The sequence below is a fragment of the Belonocnema kinseyi genome, chromosome 4 (assembly GCF_010883055.1).
Source record: "Belonocnema kinseyi isolate 2016_QV_RU_SX_M_011 chromosome 4, B_treatae_v1, whole genome shotgun sequence".
Lineage (NCBI taxonomy): Eukaryota > Metazoa > Arthropoda > Insecta > Hymenoptera > Cynipidae > Belonocnema > Belonocnema kinseyi.
Window position 1 is genome coordinate 140,954,786 of NC_046660.1, and position 16,068 is coordinate 140,970,853.

The window sequence follows — 16,068 nt, forward strand, 5'->3', positions numbered from 1 at the left end:
TTATATTTTCTGAGTCTTCGTCCAGTCTATGCTGAACTTCGTAGACTTCTCTCCAAAATACTTCGACCTCCTCTGGTTTGGGTGGGTGTTGGACAGTAACTGAAGGGTCTTGGAAGAGTCGAAATGGGTCAGAGAGAAACTGTTGATTTTCTCTGACCCACCTCTCCCTCTGCTCTAGACTTCTCTTAGCGTCAGATAGTATCCGTATTCTCTCAACAATATGCTGCCTGATGGTCAGCAGCTTTGACTTATTACGTGTGTGATAACGGGTCCGGAGTTCGCCCGCTAACTTTCGAACCTTGGCGACAAGACGCGTACTGTCTTGTCCAGTCAATTGGGCTTAGTGTCGCCTCTCTTTCTCTGTTGCCGGCTTGTTCTAGCTGTGGTAGAGTAGGCGTTCCGCTTACATAGCCCCTTTTACGGAGTAGTTCAGCAATGTTTCGCAGATGTTGCTACGAAAAGTGCGATAACTCCGGGTGCTTCTCGCACCACAGAGCATGCAGCCGTGCCATGTAACCCCGTTCAGGGGCCACACTTGCATCATAGCACTCTAGCAAGTCATGATTCAGTCGCTCCGTCCACCCAAAGGTCGCGAGATCCCGCCGATCCATCGCATTGAATCCATTTTCATTGGCTCCCCCAGCTCTAGATTAGTCGGCACTGTTGGCCGACCTATTGTCGGGAGCCCTGCGCGTTCTGTTGTTTTGAACCGCACTTACTACAACTATGTTTGGTGTTGTCATTGTTGTTCCCACGAGAAGCTGGGGAAAGGGGTTCGTCCATCCTTCTGAGCCCCGCATGCAAGGATAAGACTGCTTACTCTGAGAGGTCGCCCGGTATCCTAGAGTCACCGTTCTAGACACCTCACCCAGGTGCCATTCAGCCTTCGGCACGGTTTTCACATTTCGCTAAATGGCACCTGGGTGGGGTGTCTCAAACGGTGGCTCTGGGATACCGGACGACCTCTTCGAGTATGCAGCCTTATCCTTGCATGCGGGACTCTACAATTATGGGCGAAGCCTTTTCCCTAGCTGCTCGCGGGAACAGCAATGACAACACCAAACATAATTTTAGTAAGAGCGGGTCAAAATAATCGAAAGCGTAGGGCTGCCGACAATGGGTCGGACAAGAATGCCAACTGCCCTAGAGTTGGGGAAGCCAATCAAGACGGACTCCGTGTGAGGGAGCGGTCAAATCTCAATACTTTTGAGTAAACAGATCAACTCAGGGACGACCTGCTGGAGTGCTATGATACCAGTATAGCCCCTGAACGGAAAGGTTACATGGCGCGATTGCAATCTCTGTGGTGCGAGAAACACGCAGAGTTTTCGCATTTCTCGCATTAGCGATTACGAAATCGTGCCAAGGAAGTCCGGAAAAGGGGTTATATAAGCGGAGTGTCTACTCAACTACAGCCAGAACAAGCCGGCAACAGAAAAAGGGAGGCGACACTGAGACCAACCACAAGTAGGCAACCAATAGAGGAAGATCGATGCTTCAGATCCCGGAGAAACATCAAATTCAGGGTTTTCTCCAACATAAAGATCTGGCTGAACTGGATAAGGAGGTGGATGGAGGAAAAGAAGGAAGAATTGTTTTTAATAGGAGGGGACTTCAATGCATAGACTGGCGAACAAGTGGGAGGGTTATGGGATGAAGAAAACGAGATATATCTAAGGAACTCCAAACATAGAGAGACGAAAATGAAGTCTGGGGGGTAGCCAAATTAAAAGAGTTTAAACAAAAGATGGAAAAACAGAAGGTTAGGTATGAAAAAGCGGAGGGAGTAGACTCGTTAATTGAAAGGTTGAAGGGGTCTATTGAGAAGGTAACGGATGAGCTGGGTACTAATGAAGAAAGAGTAGAAAGAAAGAGAGGCTAATGGCACAAGGAATGCTCGGAGAGTAAAGAGAGAATAAAAGAGTGTGTAAGCAAATGGAGAAAGGGGGAATTGGAGAAGGAGGAGTATAACAGGAGAAAAAAGAACATGAGAAGATACTGGAAAGAAAAAGACAAAGGGGAAAGGAAGAATATAAAGCAGAAGTAGAAAAAGCGATCAAAGAAGGTAGGGTGTGGGATGTGATAAATAGGGATAGAGGGGAAAGGAAGGGCGTTAACGAAGGAAATAGAAATGGAGGAATTGACGAATTATTTAAAGGGTCTATTAGGAGGAGAGCAAAATAAGATCTAAGGGGTAAAGCGTAAGATAATCCAAGGAGAAATAGAGGAAGGAAACGAGATTACAATAGAAGAAGTGGATGAGGCAAAAAATAGGCTGAAAAGAAACAAGGCTCTGCAACCAGGTCTGGAAAGGGGAAGGTTGGCCGGAAGTGTGGACGACGGAACTGGTGGTACCGCTTGTCAATAAAGGGGAAGGAAAGAAGGTAGAGGAATACAGAGGGATCACTCCCATGTCAGTCGGCTATAAAATATATACAGAAATCTTAAGAAAAAGGTTGAAGAGTCAGGTAGAATGAAAAGAAAGTATCCCACATAATCTGACGGGATTTATAAAAGGGATAGGAACTATAGACAATAGCTACGTACTTAACCACTTAGTTACCCAAAATTTGGGGAGAAAGAAAGGGAAACTAGTAACTTTGTTCGTAGATTTCAAAGCAGCGTTTGACTCAGTTTACAGAAAAGTGCTATGGCAGGCGATGAAAGAGAGGGGTGTAGAGGAAAAGTTGGTGGAGAGAAATTTTTACTAAAACCTTTGAGTCCGTTATTATTTAGTATTTTGCTGGCAGACTAAGAGGAGAAGCTAAAGGAAAAAGGGAATGGAGGAACGGTTTTGGGTAATATCAAACTATACTCTCTAGCATACGCAAACGATGTAGTTCTATTAGCAGACGATGAGAAGGGGATGAACCTAATGATGAGAATCTTCGAAGAGTATGTGGGAGAAAAAGATCTGACGGTGAACGTAGGTTACCTAGGTTTTTGGTTTGAAGCAGAAGGGGGAAACGATCTGCAGGTGAGAAAAAGAATTGAGTGTGCAAGTGAAGTATTGGGCCAAGTATGGGGTATAGGAAAGAGAAGGATTCAGAACGATTGGAAAATGAGGGTCTGGTTGTTTGATGCGTTGATTTGGGCGGTGTTGTGTCATGGTGTGGAGATCTGGGGATGCAAGGAACATAGGAAAGTAGAGGGCATGCATGAGCGATTTTTAAGGTGGGTAATAGGAGTTAGCTTGAGTTGCCCAGGATACATGTTAAGAGAAGAGTTAGGAAGAGAAAATATGGTTGCTAGACAAATTAATAGAGCCTGGAGTTTTAAAGAGAAGCTAAAAAGGGGAGAGAGGAGCAGAATAGCACAAGCATGTTTGGGAGAAATTCAGAACAATGAAGCGAGAGGCAAATTGTGAAATTGAAAATGGGAGGAAGAAAGGAGAAAAATGAGAAGGGTTTATAATTTACGAGAAGGGGTTATGGAGTGGCAGGAGTTAGAGCTATTAGTTAAACAAAGAGAAGAGAGATGGGTAAAGATAATAGATTCGAGGTACAATAGATGGTATATGATGGTCGAAGGGTTGATGGAACCAGAATATTTGCAAAAAAAATAAAATGGAGTATGGTTGTACGGTTTAGAATGGGGGAAGGAGTGAGAGCATGCAGATTTTGGATGGATGAAGAGGAGAATTTATGTAGAGTATGTGGATAAGAAATGGAGTCATGGGCACATGTATTGAGAGATGTACAGGAGAGGAAGAGGGACAGTTGAGTGTGGATGAGTGTGTAAGATGGATCTTGGATGGTAGTGGAGAGGGAGTGATATGGATGAAGAAATTGGAAGATGTAAGGGAAAGCAAGGGAGTAGTGCAGAGTCAAACGGGTAATCCTGCAAAAGGACAATAAAAAGCATCATTTGTTTTCAATATCGTGGAAAATGCATTTTTTATGGTAAGAGAAAACAGAATTTTTAGAATTAATGTTACGACTGTTACTATTGTTCATCCTACGTAATGCGAAAGAGTAGAATATAAGTAGTAGTTAAGTTGGACTAAGGATGGAATTGTAAATACATGTACAGGGAGCGGAAGCCCTCAAACCCGTAAATGGAAGAGATTAAATACGTACAACTGAACTGAAATAAATTTAATCGGAAAGTAAATAAAAAATAAATATTTATTTTCGTTTTTTTTTATTATATCATTATTTACCAGCGAATTTTTTATTTATAAGACAATAAACATTAAATTAATGATAATTGTTAAATAATTAAAATCATTGACATTTACAAAATAATTAATATTATTAATAATACAGTATTATAAGACAAATTAATAAAAATTTAAAATATTCATAATAACAATAATAGAGAATTTATAATTTAAATGAAATTAATTAAAATCAAACCAATTACAATTTACAATATTTCATGATTCATTATTAATTGAATGATAACATATTAATACATAATTATTAAATTTTTATTTAAAAAATTATATATTCATTCATAATGAATTATTTTTTAATAATTTAATAGAAAGTCATTAATAAATAAATAAAATTAACAATGATAATTAAAATCAAGTTAAGTGAAACTTAAAATTTCCATGAACAACAAATAGTTATTAATTATTAAGTGATAATTATTCATAACTGGTTAAATATTAATTATCCATTAATTATAATTATTTATTACTAATTTATTCAATCTTTCATTTATCACATTATGTGAATCGAATTGTATATTTAGTAAGATATTCTGCAGTTGCTCTTTATCATAAGTAACGCTATGAATACTGAAGATTTAGATAAGGTGGTTGTTGAGGACTTAGGCAAGCCTCGAGCTTTAACAAAGGAGCAAGTCAAGTTCGCAAAGTATAGCTGTTACACTGCTGCCGCTTTGTCAAACTGAACCATAGGCAGCACCGTGAAATCTCTATTTTGAGTAGTGCATTTAGAAAAAAACTTTGCAACAAATGCGTAGCCCTACTAATTAATTTTTTTTCAAAACGAAAAAATAGGGGCTTTCTATTTTCATGTAGCCTACAATATTTTTCAGTCTAATCTCAAAAATTCGAAAATGTTTTTTTTTTACCACTCTGCTACTCATTGATACATTTACCTGCAAAGACGCAGCATTCTACCAGCGCGGCCCATCGATGGCATCTGGAAAACATAGTGTGATAACTAACAGCGTCATTTTGCAGAGGGGTATTTCAGGGAGACACTATGAATCCATTCCTCTTTTACCTCACACTATTGCCACTATCTCTCGCCCTTCGCCATTCCGAAGGGTACTTTTGCGTCAAATGTAGAAATCGAAAGCATAAGGTCACTCATGTATTTTAAATAGATGATCTTAAGATCTATGCTATGCTGAAAATAAAGAGCGACTACGGCCAGCTCTACTATCGGCGGGAAAACTATAGGCATCTGCCTTTGAAGCTTAACAACTCAGTCAAAAAAAATGCTAGCGCAACAAAAAAACAGTAATTTAAAAGCTGAAAGTGTTCTACGTTAATGAGCTTGAAGACGTTTATGTAAAAAAAAATGTTGTCCTTAGCAGACTCAAAAATGTAAAAAAAAAGGATTTTTGGGTACATTTAAGAACAGTCAAGTTTAGAACCAGTGGTTTTTTTTTTACTGCCGACCGCTGGTCACTTTTTTCACCCGTGGCCAGGTGCCATCCAAGCATTCAGAAGTAGGGGCCGAAGAATGACACCATCGGTCGGCAGTAAAACAGAAAAAGGGCCTCCCCTTCTTTCTTTCACTTATTTTCCAACAAAAAAAATGTCTAAAAATATCGCGATTTTCACAAAAATGAAGACTAACACATCCTTTCGGGTGATTGAAAATAAATACAGAGCCTATCAATTACAGTTTGCAGTTTGAATCGCTTTAATATCTGTATTAGAACTGAAAATAATATAGTTGCACATTTTTGTGCTTTTAAGCAACAATTTTTATTATTTTTTAAATTTCTCAACTGCAACTGGTTCACAACAGTTTTCCTTATACTCATGAATTTTTTCAATTTTTTTCCATAGCCCCTTGTATAAAAAATAATGCTCTAAATTTGACTGTTCTTAAATGTACCCAAAAATCCTTACTTTTTTTTACATTTTTCAGTCTGCTAAGCACAAGAATTTTTTTACATAAACGTCTTCAAGCTCATTAACGTAGAACACTTTCAGCTTTTAAATGACTGTTTTTTTGTTGCGCCAGCATATTTTTTTTGACTGAGTTGTTAAGCTTCAAAGGCAGATGCCTATAGTTTTCTCGCCGATAGTAGAGATTGTCAAGAAAGACTATAGGGATATTGAAATGGATTTTGGGTTATAAAAAAGCGGAAAGGTTTACTTGGAGCGAGGAAAACTTAATGGCATCTCGAATACCCTGAGCTCGACGACAAAAGCGCTATACAACAGCTTGTCGCTGAAGAGACTTATAAATACCTGGGCGTTTCACAGAGTCGCACTCAGGACGTGAAAAATATAAAGGATGCTCTCCGAAGCAGATACAAACGCTTGATCCGTCAGATTTGGTCTTCCGAACTGTCAGCGAGAAAAAAAGTATCTGCAATTAACAAGCTTATCATCCCGGTACTACTCTATTCATTTGGAGTGGTGTCATGGACGAAGGACAAGCTCAGATCCCTTGATATCGGGATACGTAAGGTTATGCACATAAACAAATGCATGCACCGTAAGTCTTCTGTTCCGCGACTCTATATCTAACGCCGTCAAGGTGGTCGCGGAATACTGAATCTTGAATGTCTCCACAACAGGATTATTCTGGGTACAGCACATAATGTCGCAAATGGACGAGACACTCTTCTTCCGGCACTTCAAATGGCTGTCAATTTCCCTATATCCAAACTACGTCTAAACGGATGAATTGCTGAACGTAATACTTTAACCATATAATCTAAAGTCAATTATACCGGTTTGTTCAGAAAGATTTTTCCCGAAAATGTTATTGTTGTTTGTTGTAATTGAAAATGGAGTTTTTTTTATTAAATGGCAGTCTCGCAAATTAAAAAACTCTCTCAGTCCTTCTTATTAAAAAAAACTGTTGGGAAAATTTGTTAACAATGTCCTCTGTTGTGAGGAAAATGTCCGGTCGTCCTTGGGTCACTCCTTGTCCTCAGGGTGCACGAGACTTTTTTCGGGTCATCGCATTCAGTGCATCAAAAACTGTAACCGCCTATCTTAAGGTCGCGAGACATGGTTACTGCTGCAATTGTATCGCTATTTCGCTAGGAACAAACTTTTAATATAGGAGATATGGAAGCCATGTCGTGCGCACGCTTCCTCTATAGTATATTTTAATAGTTATATTCAGGTACCTAAAAAGTTTCCTACAAAGTTTACAATTAGGAAAAATATCATTTATCTCGTAAAGAGAAAGAGATAAGTCAAAACGAACATTTTCAGATTTAATTAGTATAGTATTATTAATTAAATATAAGACAAAAGAGAATGTGAATAAATAAATATGAATAACCTGAGAAATATAAAATGAAATACTGGGACAAGGAAAATCCAATGGGTTTTTATCAAAATTATATGGTAGAATTTACTTTAAATTATTGAATACAATTAAAAAAACAATAATAGATTATTATAACTCATAAGAAATTTATTTTTCTCTATTTAAAAAAAAAAAATCATATTAACATGTTTACATTTTGTTCAGAAAAATAATTTAAGATATTATTAAATCAAATTAATTAATATAAAATATTGTTTATAAGCTCCACGATTTCCATTGAATTGATTATTTATACTAAGAAAGTTGTTTAAAGTACTTTATTGCAATCTCTAATTCAAACCTCAAATTTTGCCAAATGCCTAGGTATAGATAATTTAAAAGTAACTCATAAATTAAATTTTTTAATATAAATTCGTACGTTTGCATTAAAATTTAATATTGTAGATTATTATTAAATATTATAAATATTAATAAGATTAATATTATCGATTTACTTGAAAATGCAACTATTTGTGTAAATTAAAATTTCCGTTGAAAATTTATATTTTGGAGATAAAAATATAAATGTTTTGAAGAAAACTCGTCTTTTTGGCATTAAAATTCTTTTTTTTTTGTTGTTGTTGAAAAAGTCTCCTATTATATTTTGGATTTAAAATTCATCGTAATTAAAATTAGTAGGTACATAAATTGAAAAAAGTGTTCAAACAATTTGAATTATTTTTGGGTTAAAAATTTTATTATTTGGATGCAAATTTTCTTAAATGAAAAAATCTGTTTGATTAGTCTTTCAACTAATTTGTTGGAAATTCGTCTGTTTGATTCGAAAATTTACCTATTTAATTATAAATTTCATCTTTCTTGACCAAAAATGCAACTGGTAGTTTGAACTTTTTTTTTAATTAATTCATCTGCTTTCAATTTCTAATTAAGGGTATGTGATACTTACAGTTTCGCCGGATTTTTTTCCATAAAAATGCAAATTTTTAAAAACTGAATTCGGAGATGCTATAAAATTTCATAACGGACGTCCCCAGACTCTTTTTTCAGGGATAATAACAAAAAAAATTATTGTGCTAAATAAAAATTTTATGCATATGCATTATTTTGAGGTTACGTCGTTTTTCATTTCTACCTTTCCGATAATCTGGAAATTATTTATGAAATAAACTTTTTTGATTGCCTGCAAACAAGGTTAATTCCGGGCTGAATTGTAAAACACATAACCTCGAAATATATACGCACGTTGTTAGCAATATCAAAAAAATTTTGATAAAAAAACAAAAAAAAGTGTGTAGGGACGTCCGTTAGCATTTTCGCTATCATTTCCCAAATTTGTAAGACAAAATATTTATTATTCTAGAAAAAAAGCCGGGGGAACCTAAAACTGGTATAATCGACTATTTTTTTAAGTATCACATTCCCTTAAAACCTTTTTTGGTTGAAATATCAACAATTATATTTCTTGATAACAATAAACTTATTTTTATTAAAAATTTCACTACTCGGTTAAAATGTGTACTGCTTTGTAAAACATTCATCATTTTACTTGAAAATTCGACGGTTTGGTTGTAAATAAACTTTTATGATGAAAATTCATATTCTTGGGTTTGAACTATTGGGTGAAAATTCGATTTTTTTGTGGTGTCTACATTGCCTGCACCGGCAACATTGTTAGTTGCCGCCGCCAGTTGGTTGCCGGCTTCTTTTCGCGAAGAGCAAAATACGAAATAAAAGCGAATTACGTATAGAGTCATGCAATACCTGAAAATGCAATTTTAAAGGTTGAAACTGATAAAAATCGTGTTTGTAAAAAGAAAAATCGAAATACTCGATGCTCGAAACGAGAAGAGTCGAAATGAGTTAGGGTTCTGTTCATATTCTAGAAGTGATATGAAAAACGAGTGGCACTTCTGGATAGGGTAAGTTTTTGAATGGGAGTGGGTGTCACCGAATGCAAACTCTCTCCAAAAAGTGGTATGAAAACCCTATAAAAAAGATTATGTATAAAAAATAGGTCCCAACAAAAAACTTACAGTAACGGTAAAAATAAATTATTATAAAATAAATAATTCGTAAAGCCCAGAGTCTAGGTAAACATTCCATTACTTGATTACATCACAAGAATTATGTAGAATAAAATATATGACATTATTTGTGACTAATCACAGGAATGCATTCTATCCTCGCCACAAGGCGTTGACAAGAGGAAGGAGCCAACATTATTCCCGCATGATTAACTTCCGGCCCCCACGAGGCATTGGAAAAGGGATAGGGGTGCGACTTTAAATTATTCCTTCGACCAGTGACTACAGTGCCCTCCCGCCCCACGTGGCGTTGTGAAAGGGGTAGGGGTGCGACCTTATATTATTTCTGTGGCCAATCACAGGGGTGCCTTTCCGCCCCCGCGTAGCGTTGGAAGAGGGGTAGGGGTGAGACCTTACATTATGTCTGTGACCAGTCACAGGGGTGCCTTCCCGACCCACGTGGCGTTGGAGAAGGGATAGAGTGCGACCTTACATTATTTCTGTGACCAGTCACAGAGGTGCCCTCCCGCCCTCACGTGGCGTTAGAAACGGGGTAGGGGTGCGACCTTACATTATTTCTGTGACTAGGCACAGAGGTGCATTTCCGCTCCCACGAGACGTCAATAGTCATTCTTTATACATAGAACGTTTCGTTAAAAGCGTCAAAGGCCTAAAACTATCAAAATAACTCCTCGATTACATGGAATTACTATAAAATGCGTAAAAATAGAAACGTGATACGGATAAGGCCATTTTTCACAATGGATGTTCGTCTGATGATGAGGAACGTAAAAATGGGTGCCTGGCAGGTGTGAGTGGATGCGTTTGTCTGTGGCGACCTGTCAAAGGTGCGAATTTTTGGCAGTTAACTAACGTGACTCGGTTAAGGTTGAAAATTGGTGTACATATAGGGGCTGACATTAGAAATAGTACCTGCGCATTGCCAGGCACTTACCTGGATGCAAAAGTGTTGCCAGGCGGCTTCGAAGTCGCCGGACATTCAGGTGAAGTTTCTTGAAATTGATTTTACAGGAAAAAGTTTGTAACCAAAGTTGGCCCACTCCCAGAGATGCATATTTTCATTGGTGTATCATTTTTTGATCAAATTGATATATTTGGAGAAAACGCCGATTAAAGAAATAGCATAACAATAAAAAGCCCTTTTTATTGACAAGTGATTTTTTCGAAAATTATTAAAAGACAAAAGGTACTTTATTACAGGTATACTCCAAGATGAATACGAAGTATTTGATCAAAATGTTAATATTTACCAAGTTATTCGCATTTTCCCATTTTTTCTATCACCTGCTATATCTTTAGCAATTTAAAAGAAGGTGTGCTCAAAATTAGGACACGAATAAAGTAAGTCTTGTGCAAAGAATTGGCGTCAGCCACTTTTACTTAAAACAATAACTTATTCTGCTATAAATAATCATAATCAGAGTCACGTTCTCAGCTTCTGATTATCGTAGAAAGTTGTAATAAAGGTGAATATGATTATAAAAATTAAACAACAAAATCGCTTTACTTTAAAATATCCATTATTTATTATTGTTAAAGTTTATGTTTTGTCGCCGAGATACGCTCGATCTTTATTACCGTGACGAATGTCAAGTTTCCCAGACCCAGCGTGGGTCATTGACGTAGGCATTACAAATTATTCGTGGTGCATTAAAAATGCACCACGAATATTTTTATTGTTATGCTATTTCTTTAATCGATGTTTTCTCCAAATATATCAATGTGATCAAAAAATAATACACCAATGAAAATATACTTCTCTGGGAGTGGGCCAACTTTTGTTTCATACTTTTTCCTGTAAAATCAATTTCAAGAAACTTCACCTGAATGTCCGGCGACTTCGAAGCCGCCTGGCAACATTTTTGCATCCAGGTAAGTGCCTGGCAATGCGCAGGTACTATTTCTAATGTCAGTCCCTATATGTACACCAATTTTCAACCTTATCCGAGTCACGTTAGTTAACTGTCAAAAATTTGCACCTTTGACAGGTCGCCACAGGTAAACGCATCCACTCATACCTGTCAAGCACCCATTTTTACGTTTCTCATCATCAGACGAACATCTCATGTGAAAATTGGCCTTATCCGTATCACGTTCCCATTTACGTTGTGAGCCCACGGTCTATTAGGCAACTTCGTCAAAAATTTTTCCAACTGCGGGATATTAAAATATACATAGCCTATTGAATATAATCGCTAAAAAAGTAATAAATTTTATTTCTAAACATATTAAAAATCAGCAAAACGATTACTTTTTCTATTAGCGTATGAAATTTCACTATTACAAGGCTATACAAGTTATGCGAAGTTTGAAAACACAAAAATATCGAATTTGGCAACAGTTAATTCACAGATTTCACGTATTTTTTACTAAATGTATAACTTGTCATAACAAAAATAAATAGTGGCAATAAATTTACAAGAACTTCAAAAATACCAGAAAATTTTTAGTTTTATGGTTTATGTTGGGGTATAAAAGATAATCAACTATATTTATTATTGTCCCAGTATTAGACATACTTTTTATGTTGTCCCAATAATGGTCGGTTTACCTTAGAAATGGTCAGAAGTCTTTACTTTTTCTAATAGGGAAATAATAAGTATAAATGTTGAATTTGTAACGATTATACCTAATACTTACGAAATTTAAAGTTTTGAAGAAGGCCATATTTTTCTATTTGCAGCTATAATTTTGAATTTAAAAAAATTAATTGGCTTGCTTACAGATATGTAAGCTCTAAAGATGATATTTATCTACATCACACCTAATTCATGGAGAATAGATATAAGGAGATCAATCTGTAATGCATGGACTCCACCAAAAACGGTCACTTTTCTGTTGCCAGCATGGACATAGGAGACACGGGACTAGGCATGCCAACCTAACTTGCGCGAGCGTCGTTGAATCCAAGGGAGGGGGGAGAATTCCATGAGTGGGAAGAGCCGCCATCTTACAATGTACCATTTGATTATACGCACGAGCATTTTTGCCGACAAACTGTGCATGAAAATATAAACATGTGGGCGCTGTCATGTATGTCGCGGGACATCAAAAAATGGCGGACCTCCCCCTCATTGCATCACCCCCACAATGGCATGCTTAGTCACATGTTTCCTATGTCCATGGTTGCCAGAAGTACGCACGCAAACATGTGTAAAATCACACTTACGTATAGTTCAAAACGTGGCGTGCCAACCGAACTTAAAAAAATATGGCCGCCTCCATTGTTTTGTTTTGACAGGTCGCTTCAACAATTAAGTAATTAATAATCAGACAGGATTTTGTGAAGTGTTTGTGGAATGAAAAATTATTCGCCGTGGAAGAGGTAGGTAGTATGTTTATGAAATATGAAATTACTTTTACCAACACTATGCGTGTGATAGATATTCGACGCGCTCGTAACAAAAAAAATTAACATACAACTTACACCACTCTGAAAGTCTTGTACACTATACATTTAAAACCACACTTATTGGAAACCTTCGCTTTTATACAGCGATTTTTAATTTTAACATCCTTGCCTTTATTCACAAACTATTAATTATTCAATCATTATTTACTTTTATTTGACTCGCGTTTACATCGGGGGCCATATTTTTTTGAGTGCGGTTAACACGCCACGCTCGGGAAGTTTTGAACTACACGTGAGTGTGATTTTGCAAATGTGTGTGTGCGCACTTCTAGCAACTGAAAAGTGTTCATTTTCAGTTCCACTAATTTGGTCTCCTTATGTCTATTCTCCATGCCTAAATTCATGGAGATTAGACATCGACATATAGAAATGGACCGGTAATGCTGTGGGGAGGACGGTAATGGGCTTTAGAGAGAGAAAAAATATATGAGATGTAAACTTATCTCTTTCTAGATACAGCTGATTGGTCGAGAATATTTTCGTTGGGTGAAGTTTGGCACAGCACAGGACCGTGCATCGCCCGTTTTTGCGTATGGGTAGTTGTCATTTTAGCATCCGGAAGGGTAGCGTAGTGCAGATAAATCCAATAGATGGTGCTCCGATCAGGTAAGCCTGTTTTTTCATTGTTACGTATAGCAAAATTACAAAAATTCATTTAAAACTTAATACTTTTTATGAATATAAAAGAAATAACATCGTTTTCAATAACAATAATAGCAACTGTAATTAGTTAGCCAAAAAATGCATCAAAAAATGTAATTTAATATTAGAAAAATTGAATATAAGGATAAGTATTCTGAAAACTGTTTGAATTTTATTCATATTTTTCCATTGTTTATTTCACTAATGTGATTAATTAAATAATTTTATAAATAACTGTAATTGTTGCAAATTTCAAAAATTGATTGATAATATTATGTGACTACCAATAATAATAGTAAAAACAATATTTAAATATTAATCATTAGCCTTACAATATAATCTTTTATCAATTCATCTATACATTTCCACTCTCTAAAAAATATATATTTATATATAATTTTTTTATAATCAGAGTGGCGACTTGAACGGGAAACTGGGAAAGACTTGAAAAAAAAACCACGAAATGACCGGAAATTGAATTAAAAATAGCTAATTTACTTTATCTACAGTTGCAGAGCATATGATTGAAAATAATTATTGTTTTTATTGTAGGACAGGGAATTCCGATGAAGAAATTAAATTTCCCTTGAGACAGGGAATTTTTGACTTAGAAGGGGAATTAAACAAAAATTAAAACTGAGATTCAGGAGAAAGGAGTTTAAAAAATCCCTGTTCCCTTCTTCCGAAGTTTAAAAAAAGAGAGTGATTCAACTATTTTTTAGAGTAGAAGTATTCTTTCGAAAAGAAAATATTTCTAAATTACATTAAATTTTTTTTTACGTTTTTCGTTAAGAATTTACCTTTTTTAGAAGAATCAACTACTTGCGATTAGAAGCTGAAATCTTTGGTTAAAAATTGATTTTGCTGGAAGATTTATCATTTGAATTGAAAATTGATTTTTTTTAAAATTTAACTAGTTTGTCGAAAATCGATTTTTTGTCTAAAAATTTTAATATTCCCGTAGAAAATTGAACTATTTCGATTGAAAAATTGACCTTTTCTAGTTCAAAATTCAACAAGTTGGATGTAAATTTGTCTTTTTAAATTAAAAATTTATTTATTTCGTGAACAATTCGCGTATGTTTTTAAAAAATCCACTTTTTGGTAGAAAATGAGTTCTTTCTTTGAAAGTTAATGTTCTAGTTCATATTCTATAATGTATTTAATTATAATGTAACTAGTTCATATTTTGTTGAAAATTTATTTTTTTCTAGTTTAAAATTTAAATATTTCTTTGAAAATGTCTCCTTTAATTTAAAATTCATCTTTTTGGTTAAAAATTCACCATTTTAGTTGAAAATTCTTCTGTTTGGTTTAAAATTTTACGAGTTTTGTTATAGATGATTTTCTTTCATCAGTATAAACGTTTCTTTTATACCTCTAAAATATTTTAAAAACAAATTTTTAACTACATATGAGTTATTATAAATATGTGTGATCTTTCCTACGGAATCTTTTTTTATTAATGATTAATTTAGATTGTTAAAAACCATGTAGTTAAACAAAATAAATATAGAAAAATAATAAGAAACGAAATTAACATACAGTGGACACTTCCGCCTGAGCCTTTAACTTCTGCCTTCCAAATTATGTCAGTTTCCCAAAAGTGTTGTTCACATACTGTATTTCTGTAATCTCTGCGAATAGCCTGTTGCCAACGTTTAATTTCTTTGGGATCTTTTGGCACAAGAAAAAAATTAAACTTCTCCGAATTGCTGGTATAGATAGACGTACAACCCGGAGCTACATATTTTAATCCTATTATTTCGCACTAGCAATTAGAAAAAAACTCTCAACACAATAAATAATTTACTCGGCTACAAGTTCTTATAATTTAAACTTTCAATTTTACACATTTTTCTCAAATAAATCACTTTTAGTAGGAAATTTACCGGTTTTGCCAATACAAAAAAATGCAAAAGATGAGAAAAAACAGGCTTACCTGATCAAAGCACCATCTATTTTATTATTTGAACTACGATACCCCTCCGGATGCTAAGAGAACAGAAAAGTGGGGGCAATGCATGGGGCTGAAGGAGACCAATCTGTAATGCACACACTATGTGTAAAATAACACTTAAGTATAGTTCAAAACTTTCCGCACGTGGCGTATAGGGATGGGAAAGTAAAATGCCCTAGATAATTCACGTAGTTTTTTACGGTAAATTACTAGGTATCTTACATTCCTATTTTTTTACACGATGTAAATTACGCGTATATGAGACTGCGTTCTACAATTCCCGTTCCCCTCCACAAATACAACCTCTAAAATTTGCTTACCATTGCAAACATTCCTTGAAATAAATTAACAAAAGCACATAGATACATAAGTGTATATTTTATTAGGTACAATTTTTTGCAAATTTAAATATAATAACATATGACCAGCTTTTCAGCTATTAAATATTAAATGGGTCATTATTTTATAATAATAATAACAAAAAAACAGATGTAAATGTGAAAAATATTTACAAATTACGAAGGCGTTTTACGTTAGAATAATTCACCGGTATTTCTAAAAAAT

The 16,068-nt window shown here is 35.2% G+C and overlaps 1 protein-coding gene across 1 annotated transcript in view; it reads right to left on the bottom strand.

Annotated features, from left to right (window-relative positions):
• Nucleotides 1–12,328, bottom strand: part of LOC117171709 (28S ribosomal protein S24, mitochondrial) — a 70,740-nt gene extending 58,412 nt beyond the window's left edge. The window contains exon 1 of the mRNA XM_033359264.1: nucleotides 12,131–12,328. Within this exon, the coding sequence (XP_033215155.1) occupies nucleotides 12,131–12,157 (27 nt within the window). The 5' untranslated portion in view covers nucleotides 12,158–12,328. The remainder of the gene's footprint in view (nucleotides 1–12,130) is intronic.
• Between the last annotated feature and the right edge of the window lie 3,740 nt (nucleotides 12,329–16,068).